This window comes from Vidua chalybeata, chromosome Z (assembly GCF_026979565.1).
Source record: "Vidua chalybeata isolate OUT-0048 chromosome Z, bVidCha1 merged haplotype, whole genome shotgun sequence".
NCBI classification, from domain to species: domain Eukaryota; kingdom Metazoa; phylum Chordata; class Aves; order Passeriformes; family Viduidae; genus Vidua; species Vidua chalybeata.
Genome location: NC_071570.1, coordinates 26,378,846 through 26,406,177, shown reverse-complemented (window position 1 = coordinate 26,406,177; position 27,332 = coordinate 26,378,846). Strand labels below are relative to the sequence as shown.

Below are 27,332 nucleotides of genomic sequence, written 5' to 3'. Positions count from 1 at the left end.
TTATGGACCAAAGATTTTGCTTGATTTTTACTAAGAAGCTGGAACTGATACTCTACACCAGCACAACATCTAAAGATTTTGTTGTGCTGAATGTTAGCATACCTGTAACTCATTTCTTTGTGTGTCCATTATGATGCGTTTTAATCAGGCTTCATAACATTTCACAGACTCTGTTGTCCTCGGTCCCAAGCAGGTCATTAGCTTCCACCACCTCTGGTACCACCTTCTCCCCTGCCCCAGGCATACTATCTTTTGCTTACAGCCAGGTGGTGGTTTTAATGAAGTTAGTTACATAATTGTTTAATATGGTTGAACAACTGTTCAACTGTTGAACTGATCTGCATTCTTAATCAGTGATCAGGACACTGGAGGACTGCAAACATCAGAGAGGATGATTGTGATTTGTTTCTAGTCTTTTGATCTGTGGACATCAAAACTTCCATGTGCCAGAATCAGTCAGCAATTATAAATTTATATGAACACTGCAGTGCCACCTGCTGTCATTGGACATAAAATCCAGAATTTTGCCTCTATAAATTTATGATTAAGTTATTTTAATATACATTTAATATACACACAATCTACAGGTAAAATACATATCATATATCATTATAGTGTATTTATTAATAGTGTGCATATGTCACAAACTTGATGGCTTCATAATATTTAATGTCAGTATTGATGGTGTTAAAATTACCTGCCTAATTTGCTGACTTTTTTTTTGGCTAGTAGTATATTAAGAGTATTTAACCTCTTCATGTATTTAAAGGAACACTGAAGCCACAGGAATTAATAACTTTTTGTTTATAAAAGTCCTAATACAGTTTTTCCTCAGTAACATAGGTCAGATCTTACTAATCTATAACTGTGCATTCGTCCTGTCTGTGCATAAGCTTAATGAGCGTGTACACGCATAGATATGAACAAAATGCGCATTCTGGTATCCTTTTATTCTTGACATATACTAGTATCGCACAGATTTGAAGCACCTTCCTTTTATTTCTCCTACTTATTTCAGCTAATTAAAAAACCAAACACAACTACCACACGGTGTCACTCTAGTTCCTGGAATGAGCAAATGACCTTTGTCTTTTACTATCTAAACTGGATTTTGTCTCTTAGGATAAGAGCACCTCTTGCACACTGATTTTAGTTTTGGCAAGCAGTAGGAAGAACCTCAGTTCTACACCTACAAGTAGGTGACATGTGCCACAGAGATGTTGAGACATAACAGAGAAACAAGCCTTTTGAAAAACATTTATAAGCATCTCAAAAGAGGGTAAAATACAGGAATGTTTGTTTATATCTGTCTACCTACCTACCTCTGTAAAGAACAGCCTGCTCTTTTTTATTTGATTATACAGAAATTCCAAAAACATTAAATTCCAAAAATATTAAATTTTTTGTTGCAAATTATCTTCTACCATATCCCCACCCCTTATGGTTAGCTAGATTATGTGCTTATCCCATTACTTTGTGTTTCTAATAACAGATGTAGGAAGCAGGAGAAATGATCATGCTACCACTGGTGCAGGAAGGCCACCTCCTTCACAATATAATCAACCGTTACCACCACCTCCACCAGCAGCTGCTCTTCAGATGGAAAACATGGTAAGCATGTAGCTGGAACAGAATTGTATTTCCTAGTGACAAAAGAGAAATTTCTTGGTTGGGGCTTTTTTGAAGAGAGTCCAGGTCTAAAAGGAAACATGCAGGTGTGTTCAGACTGTGCTGTCAATGGGGCAAAAATATGAATTTAGTATACTCTGGAAAGATGAAAAGCTGGCTTGACTTCAGACTTCTTTTTTAGGGGGTAACACTTACAGACATTGAGGGAACTGAGGTTATTGTCCTGTCATACCAACTTAGCCAGATCATCATCTAGTACCATGGTTGTTTTGGACCTGCTCTGGAGTTATCCCGAAAACTTTCCTATTGTAAAATGGTATCATGCTAGAGAGTAGGTTAGAACAGAGATTATGTGCATGCCTCTCTCCTGACTTTTCATTCTAGTAGTGACAAATGTTATTCATACCATTTCTACAATTTTTAGACAAATAATTTTATATTAGACAATAAACAGTAACACTAGAGATAAAATATCTACAAAGACATTGCAATTAAAAGAGTAATTGGGATAGTCAGAAAATTGGCTATCTAAGGAGTAAAACTGTATTTTCTAGAAAATAGTACTCATTCTGTGTAAACTCTCATTTTAGTTTTGCAGCCACCTGGCTCATGCAAGCACTCCTGAGACCAGACTAGGTTCTGATTCTCCAGTTATCTTCAATAGCACAACATCAGGATCTGGTGTGACATCAACTCAAAAACTGGTAACATGCTAAAGTTAACTTTTTTTCTTCTTTAGGGCATAATCATAACGAATATTAGTGTGGGTGTTATTTTTGCATTTCTCAGAGCAACACAGGTATGTAGTTGAGTACACTGCCACAGAGTTTACATAGCAGTATGAAGACACTAGCTTGAAAATGATCATTTATGTTACATAAACTCATTTACGCTAGGAGCAGTTTTAAATTCTTTTTGTAGATAGGGCAGTGTGGCAAAATGAAGAATAGAAGAGTGCACTCAGGTATAGTGCAACAGGAACAATTGGTGTTTGACTTGATAACCTTTTGTTGTGGAAAGTGCTTTGTCTCATTATCCTGCTCTTTGAAATTTCTCTCTCATTCCCTTTTCTATGCTTCATGCTAAACTGCCCTCCTTTCTTTTCTGCATTTGACACAGTTTGCTATCAGCTGTCAGAAAAAGATGCATTTTTGTATGCATGGGAGTTTTTTTATCTGCTCTGTCATTGCTAGAAAGGATTTCCACAATGATGGAAGTGCCTTCAGCTGTCACTTAAGCATGCAGTCAGCAAGCAAAGCTAAACTATCCATGCTTCTTGATTTTTGTCAAATTAGTCTTACTTCCCTCAGGACAGAAGTAATTTACTTGAAATGCTATTGCACAAGTAGAAAAAATGGAGTAATCCTGGTTACAGCCAGGTGGAGCACATTCAGTCCTGTGTAATATAACTGGACTACCTGCAACATCACATTTAGGCATGTGGCAGATAAAACTGAGCAGAAACACCTAGCATTGTAAAGATTATGTTTAGAATTTTTTACTAATTAATATTTAATTTATTTATAGCCCACAGCAAAAGTAATAACATCTGCACAACAGAAAGCAGGAAGAACAATCACTGCTCGAATCACAGGCCGAGCTGATATGGGACAAAAATCCAGAGCTTCTAGGAGTTTAATAGTGAGGAGAGTTGCTCCACCCACAAGTTCAGTTATTGTTGAGAAGCATCATCCAGTCACTCAGGTAAATCGGATTGCATATTTATGTTCTTAAAGTATTTTTATTATAACACATCTGGTAATAGTTTGAAGAAAAATTATCTTTTGACAAGGTATTAGACAAAGCTCAGGCTTGAGGCCTGTTGACAACAGCAAACAGTACTTGCTGTCTTTGTGGAGAAGGCACTGGTGAGGAGATGTCATGGTTTAACCTCAAGCCAAGCCCCACACAGCCACTCACTCACTCCACCACCAGAGAGTTTGGGAAGAGAATCAAAAGGGTAAAAGTTGGAGAACTCACGCATTGAGAAAAAGACAGTTTAATAGGGAAAGCAAAAGCTGTGCACACAAGCAAAACAAACCAAAGTATTAATTCAGTTTTTTCCCATAAGCATGCAGGTGTTCAGCCATCTCCAGGAGAGCCAGGCTCCGTCATGCAAAATGGTTACTTGGGAAGACAAACTGCATCACTCCAAATACCCTTCCCTTTCCCACTTCTTTCCCCCACTTTATACACTGAGCTTGGTGCCACGTGGTCTGGAGTATTCCTTTGGTCAGATGGGGTCACCTGTCCTGGCTGTGTCTCTTCCCAACTTCCCAAGCACCCTCAGTCTGCTCACCATCATGGCAGTACCAAAAGCAGAAAAGGCCTCCATTTCTTGTTGTGACTCACAGCCATGTGGCTTGCTGCACATAGTTTTCAATAATCTGGGTTCCTAAGCCGAAATTAATATTTAAATTGTATGTTCTTAGGAATTTAGATATTTAATGAGGTAATTATTTAATGAAGAACAATTTCTGGATTCAGATTTTGTGACTAGTGTGACAAGGAAAAAGCACCTGAACTACTGTAATAAAAAATGACTTCCGAAAATGCAATAACTGTGACAACCCTGGAGATATATTCTGTGTACCCATTCTGCAAATAAAAATCTTAAGTCAGGTATTTGTCTTGAGTTAATTTGAGAGGGAAGAGAATTTACCTTGATTAAAAGCAGAATGACTACCATTTATTATACTAAGATGGCTAATTTTATGGGCAGAAAATTAATTCTTGATAAAATTGCAAACCTTTTCTTTTCAAAGATCTTTCAGGGACTGCCTCATTGCAAATACTTCAAAAGGAAAGTTGGCATGATTAAATTAGCACTACAGGGGAAAATTGTGAACAGTATAGTAAAAACCTAAACCAAATCAACCTTGAAATAAGGTTGAGGTGATAAAAGCTCAAGATACTTAGTTTACTGGAAGTTTAGTACTTTGTATTCTAAAAAGTGTATTACAGATAAGAAAAGAAAAAAATTTACTCTTTCTGTTAAATGACTATTTATTTTTTCCTTCTTGATAAGTGTATTAGAGTTTGCTAGGTTGCAGGTCTTTGTTTTTAAACTACAGCTCACCTAGAGCTATTTTAATGTGACTTTTTTATGTCATTAAGTGTTTTGATGTATCTGATTACTTTTCAGCAAACCACATCACAAGCCAATGCTGCTAAGTATCCTTGAACTGTGCTTCGTTCTTCTGGCTCTACAGCTGTGGGACCTGCAGGATAAGCTGGACGAGTGCTTCAGGGCCAAACTCATACCAGTGTTCAGTCAATAAAAGTTGTTAACTGTCTTTCTCGCCAGTAGGGGATTTTAATCAAGGTACCTCTTCCCAATCTTTTCAGATTTGATGCAGTAAGGCCTAAAGTACATATCATGTTTTTACCCTTTTCTAAAAATGAAGTTTTTTTAAGTGCTTTTTTAATAAGACATAGAGGGGGAATAAAAGAACTTGGAACTGTTGTTCTACCTCCAAACTTTTATTTTTAAGACAAACACTTTTTATTTACAGAGTCTTTAGTGCACTTTTTAAATAAAGGATATAATGTGATTTTTGTCTGAATCTCTTGTTTAATCCCAATGATACTAATATCTATGTTCAAGAGAAAATTAATTTTTTTTCTTACAAATACTTTTAGTTGTTTATGCACGGAAATATAGCTGACATGCACCTTAATTATATGCTGCAACACTGTTTTAAATGGAGAACAGCAGGGTAGCATCCTCCACACCCAGGGTCCAATTTAGGCTAGGTGAGGTACCCAGTCCATCAAATTCTTAAACATTTTCATTTTGCAAGCTAATGTTGCAGAACTTGATGAATACTGTAGGGTTCCAAGCATCTGTACTTTAAATCTCTAATTCCAAAACCTTACTATTTAGTGGTCTATTCTTCATATTCCTGGGATGCTCTGCAGCAGAGTCAAAGAAGGTTGCAAACAGGAGGGCAGTTTGGAATAAGACTTCAGACTAAGATACAGATCACCTTTTTAATACAAGCAGTAGAATTCAGCACAAAATAATGCTAACTATATGCAAAAAGGAAATGCAATTCAACTCCTCCATTACATGATAAAACTATTGCTATGTTATAAAGAAGATCACTAAGATAGACATTTACATAATTTTTCAGATATTAAATATATTCGGTAATAAGAAAACCTTTAAACATATTCAGCAGGACACTGCCAAGTATTAATTCAAGATAAAACCAAGAAATAAGTAAATAATTGCTAGATGTATGAAGTATTAATTATCAAATGCTCCTTTGAGGGTATGTATACAGTGTTATGCCATGGTAGAAAATTCTGCAGCCAGCCACCCATGGTGTTTACACATGACATTTTTGTGTTTCTTCACTACATAAATCAAATGCTGCAGTGGAAAGATTTGTCATAATCCTAGCAAGAATTTATAAAAATCTGAATCCCAAATAAGGCCAGATGCCAACTTATTTACCAAGTGTTAATTGATTTATACACATAACTTTCACTTACTAAATTTATTTTTTTCATGTAGAAAGCATTTCACATCAAATGCAAAGTGGCTTAATTTGCAGTTAAGTCAGGTGTAGAAATTTTAAGTGGTGAATCTTGCTTACCAGTTATAAGCTACCAGTCAGCCATTTGTTCTTAAATTTTTTACATTTCTATTTAGCAAGTATTTGAGAAAAAAGTAACCATTTTAGGAGTGCAAGTTCTTCTAGGGTGGAAAAAGTTGTTCAAAACATGGGTTTTGTTTCCCAAAAAGATATTTGAAAGCCACCTTCCATCCGGCATGTAATTCCATCATATATGCCATGTTTTGTTGACAAACTCATGAAGTGACACATTTCCTGGAGTCCATGCCAATGCTAATTGAAGCTCTGATCTTCTCTGCAAAGTAAGAGAAAACACTTGGTTGGTGTGCTCTGCTTTGCACAAGGTCAGACTAACTGACAGTGCAGGAGATGAGGGAAGCAAAGTTTGCATGTGTCTTCCTTTGGAAACCTTATGTCTAAATGCTTTTTCTCAAGCAGCCTCACCCCTCAGGAAGGGCAGTCCCAGAAAAGAAGAAAGTGCCCACCACCCCTGCCCTGGCCACAGCTTCCCAGCACCAGTAGGGACCTCCGCATGGCACTGCAGTCTCACAGAGGACACTGTAATGTGCTGTGTATCAACTTACCAGCTAAAGGCTGAAGTCCTGCTTCCACCAGATCTTCATATAGGTGTTTAACAGGATTCTGATGAGCCAGCAGTGTACCATGTAACCAGATGAGCAACATTCTGTTCCCATGTTCCTTGTAACTTTTTTTCCCTATGTAATACACAAAGTATTTTTTCAATATGCTGGAAACTGTATTTTGTGCTTTTGCACTTAAAAAGTTCCAAGAGGTTTTAGACTTACTCCTTTACTTTTATTACCTTTCTCATCTAGCAGAAAAATTAAGACTGAAGCTTACAAAAGTTTTTTTAAAAAATCTCATTTTATCCTATCACTACTGTTAAGACATAAAAAACACCTAATGCATCTTAAAATTAATTTTTCCTTTCATTTTTCCCCAAGCTGTGGAAATATACCCTGGAGTAGTAGTAGCAAGTACAATATGTGCTGTAGAAGTACTGTCTTCCCAGCACTTGATAGGCCTGAAACCAGAAACTCCTGTTTCATGGCACCTGTGCAGACAGAGCATGAGCAAAATTGCTCTGTGTCATGAGGTTCCCCAGGTCCTGACTTGCAGCATGACCCCCAAGACCTGCTATGATGCTCATGGCTTCTAGTTTTGATCTCCCAAGAAAAAGGTTCCTTCAGGCCAAGAGACAGCGCAGAAGTGTCCCTGTACTGCTACAGCACTGCTTCCCAGGAACCAGGGACAAGGCTTATACCCCCTTATGGGGTACTCACATAGCTTAAAAGCAACACTGCCTTGTGGGGTTTTTCTATCCTATATATTTTGTCTGGCCATTCAGATATTGCTACCTGTCCACTGTTCTTCAATAGCTTTAATTTGTTCATCTGTGAACCTCCAGAACATAGCCAGTTTTTTCCATTCACGGGGTTTTAACTGGTTGTATGCTAGATTCCAAAGGCAGGAACGGATTTGCTTGGTCTGTGTGCTGTGATCTTGTTTGAAGGACACGCTGAAGTCTGACCCATTACCACTATGAGCTAGATGTGTCTGAAAAAGAAAGCAGATGATAAACTGTGTAACAGAGCTGGGAACCTTTGCTCAGTGAGGTCCTGTACAGGTGTAGCTGCTTACAGATGATTTACTCAGTGCCGGTAACGGAGGTGTGAATGGCTTGTAGAAACTGAAACAAGGAGTTCCAGTGTCTGTTGCTATGTATTACTGAGTTAATTGCAAAATAAGCCACTTTCTCTGGTACTTGATACACAAAAGCAAAGTAACAGCAACTGTTGTGTCAGCACTGCTGTGCTGCTTGGTTCTGTCTATGTCATGTTTGGAGCACAGCTGGGTTTCAGGCACAATTCTCTCCATTTTCTCTTGCTTCTCAAAGCACTAATCTCTTCCTGGGGAGAGGGTAGGCATCATGGACACAGCTGCTCAACCTGTTCCTGCCTCTGCCCTGTCAGCTTCACTTGGCTGAAGTGGGGACTTCCAGATCCTTTGCTGGCAATATCAGCCATTAGGTTTATCACAGGGACTCCCATTCAGCAAAGTGTCTAAACACCAATGTGCACATGTGTGTTGAGCATGTTTCTAGTTTTATTCCTGCATAAGTAAAATCAGAAACCAAAACCACATGGATTTTACCCTCCCAATTAAAAGTGATGTTGCTACTGCATGCCTTTTGTTTGGGCATCTTGGCAAAAACCATGTCAATCATTGATTTCAGTCCTAGCTAAGCTGTGCCCAGGAACATTCCTAGGTAGGTAAGCTCTAGCTATTTCTGTATTTCGTTACGTTTATGTACTAGTCCTGTTTCAAAGAAATCTTCAAAGGGAAGAAATTTCTTTATGAATTTGATAGAGAATGATAAAGCAGATACTAAGCAAAAAAGGAAATGGCAGTAGTCCACATTTTTAAAATACTAAGCATAAAGTGCTTCATTCCAAATTAAATTCAGGAAAATACAGCAGGGTTATTTCCCAACCCTGAGAGAGACTTACAGAGAAGAAAAGTCACAGTTCAGTAACTAAGCATTGTCATGTATTTTTTGTTCCATTCATCTGATGCAGTCTTTATTTCACTTTATATTCAGACTTCTTAACACATGCAAAGTAAAGTTTAGGACATTCTACAGGACAGCATCAGGGTCTCTCTGATTAGATAATTTGCTTGTGATGTTTAATTAAAAAAAAAAAAACCACAGGAAAAAAATCACAAGCAAACAAACAAAAACAAACAAACAAACAAAAAAAAAACAAAACAAAAAAAAAAACACAAAAAAAAAAAAAAAAAAAAAAAAAAAAAACAAAAAAAAAACAACCAACCTTTGCAGCAGCACAGCTTCCCTTTGCTGCTAAGTGTGTTTTGAGGCAATGGCAAGGTGGGATAGTAACAGCTGCCTTCAAATCCAGTTAAACCCAGACTGGACAATGAGACAATGATAGGGAAGGGTTGGGTAGAAGTGATAAATAGAGAAGAGGGCAAACAGAGATGACAGTGACAGTCACACTTTAGTATCATGTGCCCTTCCTCTCAGCTACATATTTCCTTTTGTAACTAAAGCTTTGTCACAAATGACAAGTCAGCTGAATGTAACAAAAAGACAGTCCTTAAAATAATGGTTCAAAATGCTGTAGTTCCAGTATGGTAACACCACCAGCATCGTATTCCATAGCTGTAAAATTTAAGCTGTTCCTGCACTCTCAGCTTCAGGCAACAGGATACAAATACTTACATTTTTATTTCCTGACATCTCTGGTGCTTTTGCAGAAAAGCATCTGCTTAACACCTTTTATTCTCTTCAGAAAATTCTGTGAATGATACCAAGTGGTTGAGAATACTATGGGCTTACTGCTGTCAGATTTCTTATGTCTTCTGTGGCAATGGACTACTTCTAATTCCTCTTTAAACCAAAAGAAACAATAATGTACCTGACAATTCCAGCTGAACTGGTGCAAATCAAATGCACAGTACAGAGTGTTCATGGATTACTTTTGCAGTAATTAATCTAGATCTGTGATTTACCAGCCCTGTAACATTAAGTGTCAGGATTTGGCAACTCAGGACAGGAATGGGGTAGTAAAACCAGCTAATCCTTGTACCTGCTCTGAGACAGGATCAGTATGCTTATACACTTGGGTAACTCAGCAGGAAGCAAAGGAGTGAGAACAAAATCACAAATTGATATGGCAGTTACTTGTAGCCCTTTAGAGAAGCCCATCATTATGTAGTGTACTTTTAAGTAACAACTAGGGAAAGAAGGTGAGAAATTCAGACAACCTAAGCCATGTCCTTCACACTTGTTATGAAGTTCTTTTCCTTCTCATTGATTTAATTTTATAATTAACAGAAGAGGGAGCTTCTGTTGAAGTAGCTGAGCTCTTGCTAGCAAAGGACATCTTCACTCTGCTATTTTTCAACCATAGATTTTACTGTACTAAAGGATCCAGGAATCAACATGGATCCATGTTATCCCAGCCATGGTACCAATGGTACAGTTTGGATTTGGCTTAGAATCTCTCTCCATCCTTTATGTGTAGAGCACAAGGCAGGAAAATGCTAAGATGTGCTTACAGATTTACAGCTAGTCAGGAATAAAGCCTGGATGGGCTAGAGACTTTCCCATTCCCAATCCTAACTTTTGTTCATCAAGGCCAGTCTTGCTGCCTGCCAAAAGGAACCACCTCAGCCAAAAGGCACTTCAAAATCAGAATTGGCTTTTCCCATAGGTATCTTATGTTTAATGAAAGATGACTCTTACCTGTTTCATGGCAAAATACCTTTCTGCTTTAATGATCATATCTACAATGAGGGCATGATGGCTCCTTGATGCTATGGCTAGTGCAGTCTTCCCATGCTGAAAGCAGAGACAATGAATCAGAACATTATCTTGGGTAAGTGTGTCATAGAAGAAAAATACAGGGGCTGATTACAGAGCCTATCCCTTTTTTATGGCTTTTGGGTAGCTACAATCAAAGTCCTATGCTCTGCAGAAGCTGTATCACCTCAGCCCAGGGGTGGTCACTATTCTCACACACTAAACTCCCCAGAAACCTGCACTCAGACTTGCATACTTCATACCAGCTTGCACACTCCAGTCACTGTGTCCACATTCAAACTACCACAAACACAGTCCATTCCCATGCTATGGTTAAACTGGCATTTCAGATGGATAGGCTGGCAAAGTTGGCAATCTCCAACTTACAGGGCAAACCTGTGCCTTGTTTTAGATGGTAAGAGAAGGTGGCTCACAGAATAAAAAGGAAATTACTTTCTCATTACAGCTGAATGAAGCACAGCTGTAGATTATGCTTCATGGGTATAGAAGGAGTCACAGTTATTCAAAGCCATTGCTGTAACACCAGCTGCAGAGGTTTGCTCAGTCTACCTGAAGCCATCTCTCCTATCAGCACTTAGATGCACAGGCATCATGGTGGCTCTAAAGGGATTTCTCTGCAATTGTTTATTTTTAGCAGATCTGCACTGAGTGCAACTGCCTGGGATTTAAATATTAGTATTATTTTCCACATAACAAGTGCTAGGCATTTCTAGAAAATTAGATCTAAAAGAAGTCAGTCCCTTAATTAGAAGTTTCATTAATGAAATTATAAAATATTTCAGTTCTCCAGATAATATGAAGTTCCCTTTATATTTGAGTTCTAGCTCCTGGCTCTGCTCAAGATCATTCTAATTAACCTGTTTTTAGAAGAGCATCACATCAGAAGCCAAGGAACATGCATTTCATTAAATCTTTTGCATAGATATATTTTATATGCGAAGAGTCCAGAGACTACAAAAACTCCTTGGGCTCACCTCTGGAGAGGTGCTCTGCATTTCACAGAGGCAGAGAGAGGCAGTGGATAAGGGGGGTATTTCTGTACCCCTGTGATAGTATAGACACTGCTGGCATCCTGCATGCGCATGCAGCACAGCAGTCTTGCACAGGGAGAGCTCTCTGTGCACTCACAACCAAAGACAGAGTGCATTTCCTGACCTCTGACAGGAGCAGATGCATGGCATTCTATGGAGACTGAGTACTCCTGCTGCCAGGGCATGGAGACTAAAAAAATACTGTGCAATCAAAGCAGTCTCCCCTTCTTCCTGTCTATTGTTCAGCAAGGACAGTAACATTTTTGGCATCTCAGCACCAATTCAGTTCAAAGGGCACTGTACTTGCATATGTATCCAGCAGTGGCATGGTCTCAGGCGTCATCCAGCAAATAGGCAAGGAAAAAGCTACTCCAGGAAAGAAAACCAATGCAGAAAGGTGACTTGTTTCAGAACTTGTACTGGCACAGAGCCAAATTCTCATAACAAGCTCTATCAGTTCTGCTGTAATACAAGGGCACTGCCTCCCCCAAAGACTTGCAGGTGCTTAAGGTCATAGGCAATAAGTAAGTTTTTGTGTCTGCCTTTGAAATACAAATAGGTTGAAAAAATTTCCCAGTGGCTAAGGTGCTGTTTAAAGTGGACAAGATTTCATTCTGGGTTGATGCCTATGAGAACTGCAGCTCTTTGGCAAGTGTAGGCATGATTCTAAACGGAAAGGCTTAGCTACAATGCAGCATCTTACCTCAGCACCCCAAAACCATGCAACCCACACTCAGAGTTCCAGGCCTCATGTCAGGCTAGGGCAAAACAAGACAATCCTAATCCATAAAGCCTCATTTCTCATCAGGACAGTTTTGGGCAGGTGCGATGTTGCGTTATTTTTCCCGGTCCCGGGCAGCTCCGGAGTGCCCGGCTTGGGCCCTGCTTCTCGGGGGACCGGTGCTTGCCGCGATTCCCGGGCGCTTCTGCTGCCGTGCACCGGGGCGGGCTGGCCGCGTTCTGCTGTCGGCGTGAGGGACGAGACAAAGAGGCAAAGGAATTGTCCACTTTGTCCGCGTGGCGGCTGGAGGCTTTAATGGCCATGGGAGCCGCGGTGGAGAAGCTGTGAACCGCTCCCAGCGCCACATGGACAAAATGGTGCTGGGACCTGGGAGGCGCGGGATTTTATAGGGGGCGGGACAAGGAGGGCAGGAGCCCTTCCGCCCAATGGGGACAGGCACCGTGGCAGTGACGTGGACCACGGCAACCAACAGGGACGCGGCAGGGGCGGGCATGGGGCTCTGGGGTGAATGGGGTTGCGGGGATGGGGTGACAGGCACAGAACTCTCCAGAGTGGAGAGGGGGGTGGTTACAGGACTGGCAGGGTGAGTTCCAATGGTAAGAGACCTGGAGCAGACCACCACGGGGAGGGGAAACACAGGGGGTGCACAGGGGTACACAGAACCGGCTAACTAACACATATCAGAACCCCTAATCTGAACGCAACCCGGGATGCAACAGGCAGGAAAGTTACTCTTTAAAGTTACAAAAGGGGGAGATTTTGCTCCTAATAAACATCAAAACCTTCAAGTCAGTCATACAGAATATCAAGAAAAGTGGTAACAGTGTAAAAGGGAACACTCAATCTTGCAGTAATTTAGCAAAATATGTAAATACTGGGTTTGGTACTCTGTTCTTTCAAAAGCCCTTCCCCAGCAACTTTGCTTTGGTACTTCTTCCAGCCTTTAACATTGTTGTTTCTATCTTTCAGGCAAAGCATCATCTCAGTGTTTAAGTATCCATCTGAATGGATCTGGAATGTCACAATGATTCTAAGATGACCAGGAGTGCTAAAGGGCAAACTCTCCATCACTGCACCTGGTGAAGCTGCATCTCTCCTGGCACTGAGTACAGCTGCAGGTGCACAGTTACAAGGAGCCACAGGTCATTTTCCCCTCTGCAAGCCTAGACCATTTTTTCCATGAAAGGTTTCTGGAAGCAGTGTTTATCCTTCAAATCACAGAGCTTGGGAGTTTTATAGCTCTTCACCAAAACCATCAGATCTCTGCAAGCTGCAGGTGTAGCAATACAAAAAGAAGACTTCCTTTGTAGTTAGTTTTACTTAGCAAACACAACTAGCAACATGTGCTTTATGCATCTCTGTAAGGAAGATTATAGAACAAAAAATAAAATCATGTAATCCTTATATGTGTGAGAAATGCAATTTACCTTATCCATGGTCTTGAGATTGCAGCCTGACTTGAGCAGGACTTCTACCAACTCCACATTGCCAAGATCAGCTGCCAGATGTAGAGGGGTTTCCTGCCTCTGGAATTGAACACATCAAATAAATGCATTGAGTCCAACTTACTCATAGAAATAACATGCTCACAGGTTGAATCTAAAATAGATTCACAACAAGAGGTGACCTTGGTGAGAAAATACTGAACAGAGGGAAATCCTTTAACTTCTGCCAGTTTTGTTTGTTTGGCAGCGAAGACAGCATATGGCATCTCTGCAGGAAAACCAGGCAGAAGTTCCAGCTGGCTCAGGAAAGGGTTGCTGTTATGCCCCTCTAATGTTCTGTAAACTAACAAGCTTGCTCTTTCTCTTCCCTCTTAAAGCAAGGTGCTTGGGACAGAGGGCTTCATGTGTCTGGCAACCCACACCCATATTATTCTCTCAAGTAGTTTTGCCTGCTGAAATTCATGCCAAGACAACTGGATATCCAGTTTTCAGCAGTACGTTATGCCATCCATCCACAATACATCCACAATAGAACTTTTTAGTCATCCCTGCCACAAAATGATACAGAGCAGAAGTCTACCTGCTCCATAATGGGTTCAGTGAACATTAAACAGCATACATACAAAAAAAACCCAAACCAAAATCATTAAACAAGGCCAAAGCATTAACAAGAAATACAGCTAAAATGGCATTCACCTTCAACTAAATCTTTGAGTCTGAAAGGAGGGTTATATAGTCTCTACATAGCTACATATACCCAAATATGTATTTATTTATTCTTTTACAGAAATCAGAGTAAGAAAATCCAGATATCTGCGGGTGAAATGCAGCAGCAAATAAAGGAGTAATTGTGGAAGCCCTGCATATATGGGAATGTTCTTTAGTACGTTTCTTGGGACACATAATCCTTCTAAGTTGAATGTTTTGTGCCTGTGCTTCTCTGATGTTGCAAGTTTACATTCTATAGGTCTGCTTAGAGAACTTCTTTGGCCTTTAGATCTTAACCAAAGTTTTTCACACTAAGAAACACCAGACTCAGGGTTCCAAATTAAAAGTCTCATCAGTTAATTTTACACTTTACACTATGATCACACAATCTCATGTATTTACCTTACTTTTTTATTCCCATGAATAAAAAGTATTTTTTAAAATTCATACACCCTACTTTCTTTCCTGCAGAAATTTAGGGATACGTAAGTACCTACTGCAGGCAACTTCAGGCAAGCTAGAGACATAGTGCAAAATATTTCTAAAAGATGTGTTGAAGAAATTTACAGAATTCTCTGTTTTATGTGACCAGAAGATCTTGTCATTATACTTTACTCCAACCACAAATGACAGCCTGTATTCCACAAAAATGTGTATAAATTAATCTCTAAATGTGTATAAATTAATGTGTATAAATTAATGTGTACTATGTGTATAAATTAATCTCGATATAAAATGAACAATGGGAAGGGGTGAACCACGTATTTCTCAAAGACTCATCCTTGTTGCTATTGTGGGGAGCACCTCTACATGTCATGAGGGAGACCAGGCAGCATTTCCCCAGCAGTGCCCTGAATAGGACTCGAGAGGCCTGCTGGGACAGTCTTTCCCCTGAGATGGATGGCTGAGATGTAGGGCTGATGGGGAGGTTGTCCTTGAAGTGCCACAGGTGGCAGGCTTGTCTGTACACAGTTGGACCATTGTAGTCTGTCATGATCAGGAACCAGTGTATGTGAGCTCTGTACAGTCTTCTGCCACATGGACCACAGGCACTGGATGTCACTGAGATTTTTGGAGGCCTAGCTGTTAGCCAGGTCACTGTAGTCCACCTCTACCACCACTCCCTCAGATATTGGATACCTTCTGTGGTAGTTTACTTGCCTTGCTGGTTTGCAGTATGTTCTTCAAGGACATGCTCAGTAAAAGCCATCTCCAGAGACTTGTGAGTAGCTGCCTCTGTTATGATCCCCTTGTCAATCCCTAAGTCCCTAGAGGTGGACTCCCCTGAGCTTCCCTACATTCCCAACACTGGAGCAGTCAGGTAGCTATGTGTTTAATTTATCTTGCTGACAGATGAATACTTGCTGCCTACCTAAGAGGTCATTCAGAGATGGACACCAGGTAGCTTTGCTTCTGCTGTTATTCTTGTCTTTTCCCTTTCCTGTCCTGCTACAGGCCAGGCCGCCTCTTTTGAATCTTCCCCATTTTGTCCCTCAGCAGGAGCTGCTATTTCTCTTTCTAACCAAATCAGCTTCTATTTCCATCATCTCTCCTCGAGTTCAGGCACAATTATTATATTTGAGGGCTGAGTCTCTGGTTAAGCAAAGGAAATTCCCATTTTTACCTCCAGCTAAGTGAGTTTTCACTTACAGTGGCTTCACAGCTTCTCAGGGTCCCTTTGCATGCTCCTTGACCAGGAAACCCTTGTTCTCTTTTGAGGGCACTGGATGGCAGCTCAGTAGGCAAGGGCCAGACCCAACACAACGTTGGAAATCCCTGTATTTCATCAGGGCGGACAAGGCTCCCCTCCTTCAGATGGGGTATGAATTACTTGGGCCTATATTCCTGCTAAGGCATGAAATCCCAAACCACTGGAGGAAGTTAGAGCCTCAGGCACGTGTCCAATTCCTTCCCCACATGATGCCACCTGAGAATTTACTGCCTCCAGGAAAATCCCTGTGTGGAATTCCCAATTAGCTGTTAATTGTAACTCACAATAATCAAAACCATGCTCACAACACATACTAGTATGAAGAGTGTGATTATGCGAGGATATTCAAGGAACTGAGTAGGTTACAAGAAGGTGGGAGAGACCTGTCCTGGGGAAGAAGAAGGGGCAAATGCCATTCTTTCCTCTCTCAACAAAGCACCTCTCCAAGGAGGGAAATGAAAAGATGTAATTGTTGATTTTCTCCATGAGATGGTCACCTGAGTACACCTGAGAGTCATTGCAAGGCCCAAAAACACCAGAAGAGGCACAGGCCAGTACTTCTATCATCTCTCTACCAGGCAAAGCAACACAAAGTGATATGCAACACAGCAAAAGCAGAAATGGACATTAACAATTATAGGAGGTTTTGTACAGCAAAAAAGGGATCAAGCATGACAGCACCGAAGTATGGCACACGTCAGTGGTGGATATGATCTACAGTGAACTGGCCAACAACTAACCAGGTCTCCAAAGGCCACTGACACCAAGCAGGGTGAAAGAATCCTGGTTAAGGTAAGGAAGACAGGTGTAGCTGTCCGTGGATGGGCTCAAACCAGCATCCTTTCAGTTAACAGCTACTCACTGATTGCATCACAGAGACCTATGACCTTGTCATTCCGGGTTGCTCAGCTCTGCTCAGCTCTGCCCCTTCCCAGCTCCCTGAGCACCCCAGTCAATTAAGGTGGGGGCACAGCGTATGAAACAGAGAAGATGTTGATGCTGTGCAAGCATTATTCAGCAACAGCTTTAACAGCATTGTCTTTACTAGCCCTGTTTTGGTCACAGATCTAAAACACTACACGTGGCAGGTTAAAGGAAAAATTAACTTCTTTCCTGCCAAATGACATTCTGCACTGGGCTTCCCTCTGAAGCCAATACCATTAGGCATTTCTGTCATTTATTACACATGAACCATAACACTTGAACAATATATTACCCAATCGTTTTCTGAGTATACAACATTGTGCTATCCTTATCTTGCTCAAACAATATTAGCACAGCATGTACCAGTGACTAATACATATGTATACACACAAAAAGATTAGGAGGGAACTTCCTTCCTATTTTTTTGTACCCTGAGTTCATAAGAGAAAAAAAAATTCCAGCAAAACCCACATAATCTCCCCTTTACCAATAAAGCTGTGTAAATTCCCAGATTTTCTTACGTGATTTAAGGAGTTTATGTTGTGATTGGCATCCAAAAGGCTTTTTACTACTGGTAGATTATTCCTGAGAACTGCTAAATGGAGAGGGGAATTCTTCTGCTGTGGAGGGAAAATAATAAATTATTATATTTGGAAATATTATTACAAGCTCATGCAAACAAGAAAGAGGTTCTTATTGAATGCACCACTTGCAAAGGTGACATGCTCTAGCAAGAGGCTCAACACTGCAGAAAACACACCTGTATGTGTGGAGTATACCAGAGGTGGTAGCCTGCTCCCACCCAGAAGCAGGTAAACAAACACAGCTGAGAAGACTGGAAATGCTGAGTGTATGGGGTGTGCATCAGTGTGCCACCACTTAGGAATGCAGCAAGGCACTCCTCTGAAGTATTCCTACCTGGGATGGGATCCTGAGATCAGGATAATGTTTCTGCTCCCTCACAAAAGTGGCCTTGCCCTTTGTTGAATGGCCTGGAAACTGACTCATTCTGTATTCGGTAAACTGATGTCAAAATCTACTTTCCAGGAACAAACCTTTGTCACATGTTGCTGCTGGAAATGCTCTTCGTACTTAAGTGACTTGATGTCATATTTATAAAGTACAACAAATTACAATTAGTAAGACAGAGTTTTTATTTTATTGATTATTTATTAATATAACCAGGGCACAGATTCAACACCAGTCAAAATTCACACCAGGTTGGTAAGATCACTTTGTATGTTGAACCTGTGACTGATCGGTTTCTTGCAAAATACAACTAAAGAATAATTCCATACCAGTACTATTCATGGTGCCAGGCACCAGTTCAGTGTCTTTATAATAGACACTGTGTAAAACATTTCTTCAGGGCTACAGAAAAATAAAGCAAGCTCTTATGCAACATTGTGATGGAAACGTTTGCAAAATGTAAGTTACAATTTTTTGAGTTGCTTCTGCTACAGAAAGCTAAGGAGAACAAGCAGCACAACAAGTATCTGACCTCTAAATCATTTCAAGCACAACAAATTGTTATTCCTTGATAGCCTTCTGCAAGGGGTCACTGATCAGGTCATAAGTCATGAAGTCCAGATTCTATTTTCATCCTGTACTGTGGAAGCGGAAAATAATTTTCTGTTTATAGAAAATCTCAAATATCTGTAATATCTAAACTGAGAGAGGATTTGGATAATATAGATACCTTTCTTTTTAAATTGCAGAGAAGGTTGGCATGCAGATTTTGAAGGCACTGAGGGTGCCTTTACCTGCAGTGTGAAAGCACTGAAATGTTTACTTACATTTTCGTTATCTTTACTCAAAATCATGTTGACTCTTTGCCCATAGCATTACTACTGCTAAATTCAAGCAGGGCGCTTTGCTCTTCTTCTCTGAATGCCTGGCCCTTGGCATAGCCTGGCCATGTCTACTCTGCACATCACCAGCCTGCTCAGGCACTCATTGGGCTGGCAACAGGATTTTGTCTCTATTGGTCTCTATGTGTTGCTAATCACATCTAGAAACCAAGTAATAGTGTGTCTAGGAAAAAATTCAAGGTACTACTCAATCTCATTCAGCTGTCTGAATTCCCATGGAAAGACAGGACAGGCTGAGCAGTGGCAGAAGAGTTATTCTGATTAACACTCACCTCAGGTTTAGGAACCAGGTCAATATTCTTATCAATAAGAAAAGTAACCAAGGATAGATGTCCATTCTGAATTGCAACCTGCAAAGCACTGCTATTGTTCTGAAAGAAATTTGATAGACAGAAAAATTTACATTTTTATTGCTGAAAAAACAGTATTAAAGAGAGGTATAAATATAGGATAATCTTGCATTTAAATTTGTCTTAGTATCCCCTCCACCAATAAAACCTTTTGATAAAATGATACAAAATGAAGCACATCAGCAGTTGGCATGATATTTTTGTCAACAGCGGAGGAAATTCCCGTTTTTACTATATTACAACAAACATAGTAAAGAACACCTGTATCCTATAGCCCCATCCAAATTCTCTTAAAAAACAGACAGATCAGTATCATCATCTATACTGTGCCATGGACAACAACAATGCCAACATGTCTCCTACTCTGTCACTCAGTTAGTCTGTTAGACCCTGACCAAGCAAGTATGGTCACATTAACCAGTAAATCCATAGAATAGTTAATAAATAAATAGAAAAATAAATAAAAAGAAAATAATTTTTTAAAGTAATTTTTACAAAATAGTTCTGCTTAAACAAATAAGTTCTCATTCTGCTGGAATCATAAACTTCTTGCAGCAGGCTAGCCAAGGCCATGCAGCAGATATGAGTTGGACTGCAGTTCAGGAATCAGATGTAGAGGATAAGTTTGTCATCAGATCAGTCACATGCACTGCCAAAAACGAGGATTTTCCAGTTATCCTAGTTGGTCACATTTTCTAGTCATTTGTTGTACTAGTGGGCATTCAGGAAATAAAAAGCTCCACCACAGTACTCCATCAAATAAAGCTAATGCTGTTTTACTTTCACATTGGTTTTATTCTGTTCATACTCTCTCCATTCCCCATTCTATTTTTTTAACATGTTCCATTAAAAAAAAAAAAATGCTGGTAAGGTCCTTTTCACAGTCTAGTATGTCCCACTAGGAGGGATACTGTGTACATACCTGTGTCGAAATGTTAATGTCACTCCCAGCCTCCAGTAAGAGTTCAGCACATTTTTCATGACCTCCTTCAACAGCCAAGTAAAATGGAGTTTCTCCATTCTGGACCAAAAGAGACAAAATGTCTGTTCTAATTTAAGAGAAGTGACTACAACAGTGAGACACAAAACACCTCCGGTAGGCTCCATCAGGCTCATCCAACTCTTGAATGACATGGCTACCCACCAGCAGTTAAGTGGCAGATGATGTTTATCTGGACAGATATATAGTAAGGTTTACAATACAGAAAACAATTCATAAATATTAATCATGCTCTTTTTGGTGGCAATGGCAATTGTTGCCATTCAACCCCAGAAAACACCACTAGTGTGCTAGTACATACAGTAATTCCAATTTCTGTCAGTGCAATGTCATGGATTTCTGACAAATTCACAACCCCAAGTGCTAGTTATAAGGAGAACTTTAAGCAGAAATAATCCTGTTGCATATTTATTTCAAATCTTTTCACACTGAGGAGTCTCCATGTCTCCACAGCAAGTCTATAAAATGGGATACATCAGCTACACAATTATCTAACTCCTGCTTCTCAACATCTAAAATACACAAAGGTTTAATGAAAGTTACTCTGGTGTTTCGACAATCACAAAAGAATCAATAAATCGTAATTTTTATTTAGGATGTTATTCTGGTAAACTTAATACATTTTAGTACTTTGCTCATGCTATGGGAAAAGAGATCTGTTCCTATGCAGATCACAATATCTCCTGCTGGAGAGGAAGGTCATACCATTAGCCATGTCAAGACAGGGGCACAAGCAGCACAAACTTTGTGTGCAGAAGCAACATTCTTAGGCAAGCCTTGGGAACACGAGGGCTCCACATTTCAAAGAGGCTCATGAGCCTCACAACAGGCACAGCTGAAAATAGCAGACAAGCTGGATAAGAGGGAACTTCTCAACTCACCAGTCTGTCACTGATAAATGAAGAGGGGGGCCTTGGGTAGGTGTTACTCATTCTGCCCCGTGGCCCAGCAGAACAAATCATCAGCCACATGGCAGGTTCCCACAGTGGGCATTCCAGCCCACAACAAAGGAAATTACCTTGCCCAGGTTGTTCCAGCTGCCCCATAGAAGAAACAGAAGAGACACAAACCCTTTGCAAAGCAAGAACACTGAGAGGAGCAGCTAGTGTGCACTTCCTTCCTCCACTCCATGTTTAAGCCTTAAAATGAACCTCAAGAGTGCATTAACTCAGGGATACAACCTTCCCAGCTAATACATAATTGATGAATATGCTAGCTGAGCTCGCCTACACTAAACTGGGAAAGCAAATTGGACAGGCAGTGTCTGCAGCTACTTTTGTGCAACTGAGGTCAGATGGGCAAGATACAAATTACCTCTGCTGAGGTGCCTGTGATGGTATGTGCTTGGTATGCAAGTCAAACTGGCTCAATGAATAGGCTGAAAAGCACCAGAAGTGCTTAAAAGTGAGATGTTAAAAGGAATGGGATCACATAGCTAAAAATGCTGTATGACAGAAAGCAAGGGGCTTAAGGCCTTCCTCTGTTATTTTCTGCTAGTAGTTATGCAAGGGCTTGCCAAATGCAGGGGAGGATGTGTGCAAGGGATAGAGGTCAGAGGAAGACACTGAAGGAGTCAAGGGAGGTTAATTTATTGGACAAGGAACAAGGAAACGGGATGGAAAGTTACTAGGAAACCAGCAAGACTAATGAAGTGTCCTCAGTGCCACATCTCTTCCTTTAAAATTTGATTTTATAGAAAAATTTTCAAATCTCTAACTATATTTCTTGCAATAATTTAGTGTACTTACCTGATTGAGGTCATTTATTTCCTCCCATTGTTCAAGCAAAATTTCCACAACTTCATTGTGACCATTTTTGGCTGCTAAATGCAATGCTGTGTTTCCCTCCTTTAAATTAAAATGCCAAATAATATATTTTAAAATCCAGAATAAAAATATTAACCAAAACCAACACAATGCCTTTGGTCTTTTATATACAATTTTTTCTTACATACAAGGAGAGGGAGGCAACTGCACACAGCATGTACCAAGATTCAGTCTAATCTTGATCTAGTCTGTTCTAGTTGGTTGTCTGAAAACTTCAATGTATACCAGCAAAAAGATCTGAAATTCTAACTCCTAATATAGGAACCAGAAGAAAACTTCAGATACTGGTTCCCGAAAGGGTGGGTACTACACCGAGCCCCCAAGACTACTGATTTAAAGAGTAAAAAAACCTAGGTCAGAGTATAGAAATTTGTCATGGCTTTGATATCAACATCACAGTCTTTGATCTCTGACACCATCAGTGCAATTTCTTTCCAGGAAATTAAGAAACACAAAACAGAAACAAAACCAAAACCAAAGCACCACACCACCAAGCAAAAAAAAAAAATTAACTAACAACCTCAGGCAGAGCAGCAGCTTTTGAGCTAAAAGAAAATGTAAGCATACAAAATAGTATAAAAATGGCAAAAAATTTTAGGAGAATCCTAATTCTCAGAAAAATGAGAGTCCAGAACAGTTTTTCATTCACAGCATTGAGTGGTAAGATGTGGGAATCCTTTTTAACATTGATGGTTACAGTGTGATTTGGTTTGGCGACCCAGGAGATGAGTTTCTGTCCTGGCTTCTTACTTAATTTGCAGGACCACAGCATTTACCTCCTGGTGCTGTTGACACCTTTAACCTGCTAGATATCTGGGACAACACTGTCTTTCAACCTCTGCTGATAAACTGCTTAGCATAGCAGAGCTCTGGGTGGCACCGCAGCTTTTAAACTATTACCAGAAAAGCAAAAAATCCAACATCTCTTTCTGAGTGCTTACTTATGTGGTTCTGTAAATGCAGTATCTGACATATTCACATTTTTTAATGTATTTGTCCTTACAATGCCCCAGATGCAGAGAAATACTAACCTGCTCATTTCAGAATAGTAAAGTGAGGAAAAATAAATTTAAGAGCAGACTTCAAAAATTAATAAGATACCTTTAAATACAGTGTCAAAGCAACTCAATCAGATTGCAACTCAATCAGGTATTAAGGTACTGCTGAAAAATAATTTATAGGTGTTTATTTTCATCCTGAAGCTTTTAAACACCTTTGAAAAATTGGTCACACAGTGACACACAGTAAAATACAGAGAAATATGATCTCCCAGAAGAGGCTGACACCTTTATCACCAGGCTTCCCCACTTCTCTCAACAGAGAGCATATACTAGTCTTGCTTTGCATAAATTATGAATGTGTACGGAAAAGTCTCCTGGCAATCATCCCCCTGTCTTCCCTTTACCACTGAAAAATCATCATCCTTTTATATTTATTGGTCCCATATATTTCTGTAACATCTGTGCAGAGCACTCAGATATTCGATAGTATAATAATCACAATGAAACAAAATAATCTTTCATAAGCACATTTGTAGTTGTACTTCTGTGGAAAAGAAACATTTACCTCATCTTTTTCAGATGTAAATAGCTTCAGAGCAATCAAATTTTTTATCATGTCAACATGGCCTTTTTCAGAGGCCAGAAGAAATGGCTTTTTACCTTTCTAGAAAACAATTATGTAAAGAAACATAGTATTACAGAAAGTAGAAATACTTTACTTCTAGTTACTAGATATATGGCATACATATGTAAATATGTATCCTACATAAAAATTTATATATCATATGACTAAGGAGATTAACACAATAGTAGATACAGAGAAGAGCAGTAATTAGAATTATACTTAATGTATACAAACAGATCATACATCTTTCATATCCTGAATAAAATATATAAAAACTGTTTAGAAATTGTAAGAACGTGGAAAATACACTCAAAATCTTTTAATCCTATTTTTTCCTCAGTATGAAAATCTTAATTAAAATAACTGTGTCATTAAAAGTTTGAGGATGCTCAGAAACAGGCAGAAAAGAAATTACAAAATTTATTTCCATGGGTGAATTTGTTTGATCCAAATTCTGGAAAGAGAGACCAAAACTGACATGTCTCAGAAGTTTCATCCAGGAGGCCTGAATTTAGCACTGTACATTGTAGGGGGTTTTCGTAGTGTTGAAACTACCAAACAGAAACTTTTCAAACCATTTACGAACTCAACTGCAGAAAGTTAACTTGACACAAAACCATACCACTGTTCAAGACATTAAGGCATATAACCAGCTAGGTAAAATGGCTTCATATAATTTTAGGTAGGATTCACATCACTACCAGTAGTGTCTATAGAAATGTCTAGAAAAAAAATGCATGCACCTAGTAGAGAATTATGATGCAACCTCAACAGGTGGTTGAGAAGGTCCTTCTTCATCTTTCCCTTCCCAGGGCCTAAACCTTCAAAGGTATGTTTTGTTAAATTAACTCTGTTTTGTCAGACACATCATTTGTAAAAAGAACTCAGAATTTTGCACCCTTGGGTCAATAAAACTCAAGGAACTCAGAAAAAATAAAGGGAGATTTGTTCTTTAGGTGTCAGATCTCACAGGAATAAGTTTTCCTCATGTCAAGATAAAATATCTGACTTAGCTACACAGCATTTCAAAACAAGATCCCAACACTGTGGAAATTAAAAATAAAAACACAGAAAACCTGATGAGAATAAGGCACTGTTGGAGAGTCTGCACCACTCTAGGATGGCTGCACAGAGTTCCATGTTTTACATTGGTGAAACATGTCCATGTTGGCCATAACTGGCATGTTTTGGTAAGGGCAGGGGTCTGTGAAATTGAGCTGTGTGGGAAATGTCAGAGGCTGTCCTGTGCTGGTCACAGACATTTCCAGCTGGCTCCACAGTAGATCAAACTGCCCCATGATGTGCCAACATTTAACCCACCACAGAACCAAATGATGCCTCTATGTAAGAATGGCTAGGCACTGCTGTGGGAAGGATGCACAAGGAGAGATGCAGCAGGAGACACAAGAAGACGCAAGGAAGGAGACACAGGGGAAGATATACCACAGGTGACTGCAGCCCATGCAAGAAGCTTTCTGGAGCAGAGGAAAATAGTAAGAAGCAAAGAGCAGAAAAAAAAAGGAATTGATTTGGGACTGAGCCCAACCTCCTCTGCTTCCCATTGTCTTACCACAACTAAGCATCACTGATGCATCAAAAGCAAGGACAGCAGAGGGTGTCTGCAGTCCAACTGAAATGGGCAAAGAGGGAGGAAAGGTGTTGCCCCTAAGTTCTTGTCTGGCTGCTTCTTTTACCTGTTTCTCAGCATCCAAGTGAGTAATTAAAAGTATATGTAACTGTCAATAAACTAAAATTCATTGAATTTCCCCAAGTCAACATTGTTTCCCCCAAAACAAGAGCCTCATGACATCAAAGAAATAAACAGAAACACACTGTACCCCATCAGGTTTGTTCAAGTCATTCAGATGAAGATCTTGGAGGAAATAATCAACTATTTTAATGCTGTTGCTCTGAGCTGCAAAATGCAGTACATTCATTCCTTCCTGAAAAATGATAAGTCAGTCTGTAAGAATGTTTGATTTTTTTCCTAACATAAACATGTTTAGGGTTGGTAAAAATTTGTCATCAACAAACCTCATTCCTAGCCTTTTGATCAGCACCTGCTTTAACTAATTTTCGCATTATATCCAGATTTCCAGTCCAGGCTGCAAGATGAATTACTGTCAGGCCGTGCTTCAAATAAAATGACAAAGGCAGAAATTACCACCAAAATACCTCAAGCCAAATTTCTCTAAATCTTTTTGATTTATTCAGTGTATTAGTGGGTTCCAATCTGCAGGCTTTTAGAAAAGCAATATGAACACCTGACAGTGTGGGTGGGATTCATCTCACTTAAATTAAGCTAAATGCAATAGAGCAACACCTAGATAAATGTGACTTCTTCACAGAAGGTCTGGAATCTCTAGAGAAGGACAGATCCCATTTTACAACAGAGGAATTAAGTCCTACTTGGAAATTATTTTCTCTCTCCAGAAACCATGTAGATAGATAGTCCTAGGTACAGTGGATGACATTTCAAGTGACAATATGCAATGACTATACTTCTACGAGTCACCATAATTTTCCATTTAGACCTCTTTCTAATGTTCTCACTTCTCAAATTCTCTAAAACCTTTTTCTCTTATAGGAAAAAATGAACCCTGTTTTGAGCATCTTAAAAACAAAAGGACTAGCTCAACTCTGTGCTGCTGCGGCCTCACCTCAAGTGCTGGGAGCAGTTTTGTGTGCCACAATACAAGGATATAAAGCTATTAGAGAATGCCCAAAGGAGGAACCAAAGATGGTGAAGGACTTTGAGGGGAAACCATATGAGAAGCAAACTTGGTCTGCTCAGCCTGAAGGAGACAGAGGGTAGCCCTCACTGAAGTTACAACCTCCTCGTGAGGGGAAGAGGAGGGGCAGACACTGACCTGGCAGGACCAGAGAAAATGGCATGGAGCTGTGTAAGGGGAGGTTTAGGTTGCATATTAGGACACCTCCTCATATACCCTGTTCTGCACTTCTAATCCTTCTAGATGCTCTGCATGGGACTCACTCCACTTTACCAGTCTTTCCCATATTTGCAGAAATTGCAGTGGGAAACAGTGGAGGGCAATATGGAATATATACCTGGCATGCAGGCAATAAGATAAATCTAGGCTTCGGCAAAATTTGTGGTTGTGGCCTAAAAGTCTGCACTGAAAAACCTTCCAAGTTAAGAACACCTGGAGGCCAGTCATAAGCAATGCACTAGGCATCCATCCTGGAAATGCTATTTAACATCTGCATTAATGACCTGAATGATGGGCAGAATGTACCTGCAGCAAACGTGGTATTAAATTGGGACAAATGGCTGATAGATTATATCGGTATGCTGCCATCCAGGGAAACTTTGACAGGCTGGAGAAATGGCCTGGCAAAAACATAACAAAATTCAACAGGGGGAAATGCAATGTCCTGCCCCTGGGAGGAGCAATCCCAGGCAGCAGTACTGGCTGGGGACAGCTGCCTGGAAAGCAGTTTGGCAGAGGGGGTCCTGGTGCGCACTAAGTTGAACATGAGTCAGCACTGCACTCTT

The 27,332-nt window shown here is 39.9% G+C and overlaps 2 protein-coding genes across 4 annotated transcripts in view; one reads left to right on the top strand and one right to left on the bottom strand.

The window, feature by feature from the left end:
* POC5 (POC5 centriolar protein) overlaps positions 1–4,925 on the top strand; it is a 29,225-nt gene extending 24,300 nt beyond the window's left edge. Inside the window, exons 11-14 of the mRNA XM_053932211.1 lie at positions 1,493–1,611; positions 2,220–2,333; positions 3,157–3,333; positions 4,775–4,925. Of these exons, the coding sequence (XP_053788186.1) occupies positions 1,493–1,611; positions 2,220–2,333; positions 3,157–3,333; positions 4,775–4,813 (449 nt within the window). The 3' untranslated portion in view covers positions 4,814–4,925. The remainder of the gene's footprint in view (positions 1–1,492; positions 1,612–2,219; positions 2,334–3,156; positions 3,334–4,774) is intronic.
* Positions 4,926–5,089: 164 nt separating this feature from the next.
* Positions 5,090–27,332, bottom strand: part of ANKDD1B (ankyrin repeat and death domain containing 1B) — a 28,419-nt gene continuing 6,176 nt past the window's right edge. The window contains exons 4-16 of one of the 3 annotated variants that reach the window (XM_053932208.1): positions 25,850–25,948; positions 25,654–25,758; positions 23,756–23,854; positions 22,112–22,210; positions 21,245–21,400; positions 20,286–20,384; positions 19,286–19,384; positions 17,664–17,762; positions 13,782–13,880; positions 10,504–10,599; positions 7,592–7,790; positions 6,797–6,928; positions 5,090–6,507 (exon numbers count right to left, since the gene is read on the bottom strand). In XM_053932208.1, the coding sequence (XP_053788183.1) occupies positions 6,449–6,507; positions 6,797–6,928; positions 7,592–7,790; positions 10,504–10,599; positions 13,782–13,880; positions 17,664–17,762; positions 19,286–19,384; positions 20,286–20,384; positions 21,245–21,400; positions 22,112–22,210; positions 23,756–23,854; positions 25,654–25,758; positions 25,850–25,948 (1,440 nt within the window). In that variant the 3' untranslated portion in view covers positions 5,090–6,448. Of the gene's footprint in view, positions 6,508–6,796; positions 6,929–7,591; positions 7,791–9,067; positions 9,166–10,503; positions 10,600–13,781; positions 13,881–17,663; positions 17,763–19,285; positions 19,385–20,285; positions 20,385–21,244; positions 21,401–22,111; positions 22,211–23,755; positions 23,855–25,653; positions 25,759–25,849; positions 25,949–27,332 lie in introns of those variants that run through there. The other 2 variants (XM_053932209.1, XR_008428641.1) reach the window with 2 other exon arrangements.